The sequence below is a fragment of the Cibotium barometz genome, chromosome 60 (genome assembly GCF_041138505.1).
Source record: "Cibotium barometz isolate CiBa-2024 chromosome 60, ASM4113850v1, whole genome shotgun sequence".
Classification (NCBI taxonomy): Eukaryota; Viridiplantae; Streptophyta; class Polypodiopsida; order Cyatheales; family Cibotiaceae; genus Cibotium; species Cibotium barometz.
The window spans coordinates 26143233-26146629 of NC_141105.1; the positions used below are offsets into that span (position 1 = coordinate 26143233).

The 3397-nt window shown below is 43.1% G+C and overlaps 1 protein-coding gene across 1 annotated transcript; it reads left to right on the forward strand.

Annotated features, from left to right (window-relative positions):
* The first annotated feature begins 223 nt into the window (after positions 1-223).
* On the forward strand, positions 224-1170 carry LOC147605175 (pectinesterase inhibitor 9-like). The gene has a single exon (XM_086794223.1). It carries the CDS (start codon positions 336-338, stop codon positions 987-989), a length of 654 nt encoding a protein of 217 aa, XP_086650349.1. The 5' UTR covers positions 224-335; the 3' UTR covers positions 990-1170.
* The last annotated feature ends 2227 nt before the right edge of the window (positions 1171-3397 follow it).

The following is a 3397-nucleotide window of genomic DNA, read 5'->3' on the forward strand; positions in this document are numbered from 1 at the left end:
GAGATTGCAACATTTTTCAATTGCATGCAACCTACCTCGTGGTGGAAAAAGGGTAGGGTGTTGAGTGTAAGGATGGGTGCAAGGGCCCAAGGATTAAATTGTGGAAGTGTAAAACCATGGTCACTTTATGACTTTATGGAGACTTTGCATGGGCTCCATGTTTCTTTTTTTCTTTTTTTGGGCTCTCTATAGGTACAGGCAAAGGTAGGCAAACGGTGGTGCTAATTTAACTAAGGCTACGGAAGAGTGAGAGTCGTTGCTCTTTTTGATGTGTGAGTCCTCCTCAGAGAGTCTTGTTCTGTGAAGAGGTAGAGTTCCTTTTGTGGTAGACAGCCATGGCTTTTCCTAGTTACCCCTCACTCTGCTTCTTCTTGCCTCTGCTGGCCGCTGCCATGGTCTCTGCTTCCTCCTCCTCCCATCATCGCATCCGTGGGCAGCACCACCAGCAATATCAACACCGCCATACCCGTGTCCCTAGCGCTGCCTCCTCCTCCTCCCCTCCCCCCGCCTCCTGCAAAACCACCCCTTACCCCCAGCTTTGCTCCCAAATCCTCTCCTCCTCCCCTTCCGCCCCTCTCAGTCGCCAGATTGCCGTCGTCTCTTCCTTCGCCCTCGGTCTCACCAACACCACCTACCACATGGCCCTCCATGTCTCACGCCTCACGCCGCACTCCGCCCCGCCCGCCTACGCTGGCGCCCTCGCCGACTGCATCGATCTCATGGACAACTCCATGGACCAGCTTCGCCTCTCCATAGCGCGCCTCTCACACCTAAACCCGGCGGGGCACGCCCTGCGCGCGCAGGTCATGGATGCACAGGTCTCTCTGAGCGCCTCCTTCACCTTCCAGGACACCTGCTCCGACGAGCTGCACAAGCACGACGCCACGCCCGTCGCCGGCCAGCTGCTCAAGCAGGGGGGGGACATCACGCGGGCTGTTACTGTGGCCATGGCCTTGGCCAACACACTGCATCATCGCGTTTCTCCCTAAGCTCACCATCGCCACCCCTCTGGCTGAGCCTCTTCACCATAGCCCTCCTCCTCTTGTGTACGGATAACATCACTGTCCACGTGCCAGCTTGGCGCCTGAGCTGGCATTTACTCAACGAATCGATGTATGTGTTGATGTGACGCTCTTTTTATGTTTTTTAATATATGTGATTATTTAGAAATCAGAATGAGCTTTCGCAGAATTAGGGTGTTCGAACGTTTCTGTCAACTGACGTGATTTTTAAACGGTTTAAAAGTTCCAACCATTGACTACTAGTAGGCCACTAGCCCAATTTAAAGCAAACGGGTGAAAAGAATTCCATCGCCCTTATTTAAAGTAATATACATTTTCCTACGTTTTAGTTTTTTCCTTTTCTTTTCCCCACGAGTGGGGCCGCAAACACTCTAGCCAAGGATGGTGTGTCAAGTTATGTGTGGTAGATTGGTTAGCTCATTTCCCTCTTGAATCAAAGGTCTCGGTCTTGAGTTCAAATCTTGTCGGATAGATCAATTTGGTCTCTTGGGATAGTTTCCTATGACGTTAAAAAGTTCTCCTCTCTTCTCTTCTCTACAAGACGGCGTGGTGTCTCTTCCCTTCTCTACAAGACACTGTGGTGTGAGTAATCTCTTCGGAACAAAAAAATGTCGGGTATTGATCTTTTCTTTTTCTTTTTCTTTTTTGGCAAGAGCGGGGTTTTGAATTTTCATTCTCTACAAGGAAAGGTTCTAACCCTATACCTAATAGAAACTAGTTGTTGACTTGTGTGTGTGCTACCGTCGTTTCCACACTTCCTTTAAGTCCATTTCTTCAAGGTTGATTTCCAAACCCAGTATTGAGGGAAATTAGTGTACAGTAGAGTGTCATTTGCATGAGGATATTGTGCATTGCATGTAAACCATTCAGCGAGTGTGGTCTTCCCCACACTTTCCCTTTGAGCAAACTCAACAACATTGTCATCATCTTGAAACGTGACATTGTGACATCTAGGTGTATGCACATGCAACCGTTATAATCTAGCTTCTCATCATGCAAGTCGAACTCAAATAGTCCAGCAAGCATCCAATGTAGAGACGTATCGTGTATCTATATACCTTTCAATTTCATCAATGACTTCTTCACTAGGATCATCCAAACCTGCTTGTAGTACTGTCTGAAACCTTACATTTGCTTTATCATGGCCCTTGTATTTGTACTTTTAAAGATGCTTGACTGTAGATACTATAGATCAAATTTTTAGATTTATATGTGCATCATACCTTTTTGAAAAAAAAGGGTTATATGGAACAACCCATCTATTATTAATATAAGAACTCTTGACTCTTATAGTTCTCCTATCATTTTGCCTCATGTAAACTAGTGGATAACCATTGTTATCGATAATTGTTTCTTGCATAAAGGAACATGGATATTTCTTTGAGCATTTTCCCCCACTCATATAGACAATTTAGATTTGATTCCCGGTAAGGACCATGGATGTTTGCAACATACTACCACATCATGTAATTTAGGGAACCTCTCATTATCGGGCATTCAACACATACCAGTCTATCATAGTCTGCTATGAGATTATAAAGGTTATCCAAAATCAACAGTGTATGTGAATGTGGCAAACCTCATTTTGAACTTCTATCACAAATACATATCCGATAACTTTTTCAAATAGGTCATCATATCCTATAACTTTTTCAAATAGGTTATAATATCCTATAACTTTTTCAAAGAAAGACAAAGAGCTTCATAGAAACAGATCATCATATCCTACAACTTTTTCCAATAGGTCATCATATCCTACAACTTTTCCAAATAGGTCATCATATCCTACAACTTTTTCAAAGAAATACAAAGAGCTTCATTGAAATGTCACATAGGTTAAGGTGGTCACTTTGCCTCCTTGTGGCACCAATGTTAGGCTAAAACTCACACCAAGCTATGGGTCACTGCAAGACGAAGATGTACCCTCCTCTTAGTTTAGCTCAAAAACAAGCTATGAATGCTTACCTCTTTTGTCTTAGATCTTCTCTCTCTAGATATAGATATTTTATTTTCTTAGAATACTAATTATAGCTTATAAATTGATCAAAATTTACTTTGAGTATGTAATCTAACCTTAGTGAATCTGGTTGTTAAACAATCCGAACCCGATGAGTGCCATGACCTTGTCACATTACAGTCATTCCATGTGTGAATCTTTTCCACTATAGGTCATCTTCAATATACAACTCATCAATCTATGTGCTTCCTCTGGTAGAATAAGCTAGTTGTCAAATTAGGATCAATGGGCTTTGCCCTGGAAGTAAGGCATCTATGATTGGATTGCAAGTGAAATTTATAAACAGATCAGGCTTGCCATTTGAACATTGCATCTTGATATAATTGATACACCTATTGTCGTGGACCACATGTACAAT

Excerpts from the sequence above, each read along its gene's own strand:
- LOC147605175 (XM_086794223.1), top strand. The coding sequence starts at position 336 with ATGGCTTTTCCTAGTTACCCCTCACTCTGCTTCTTCTTGCCTCTGCTG.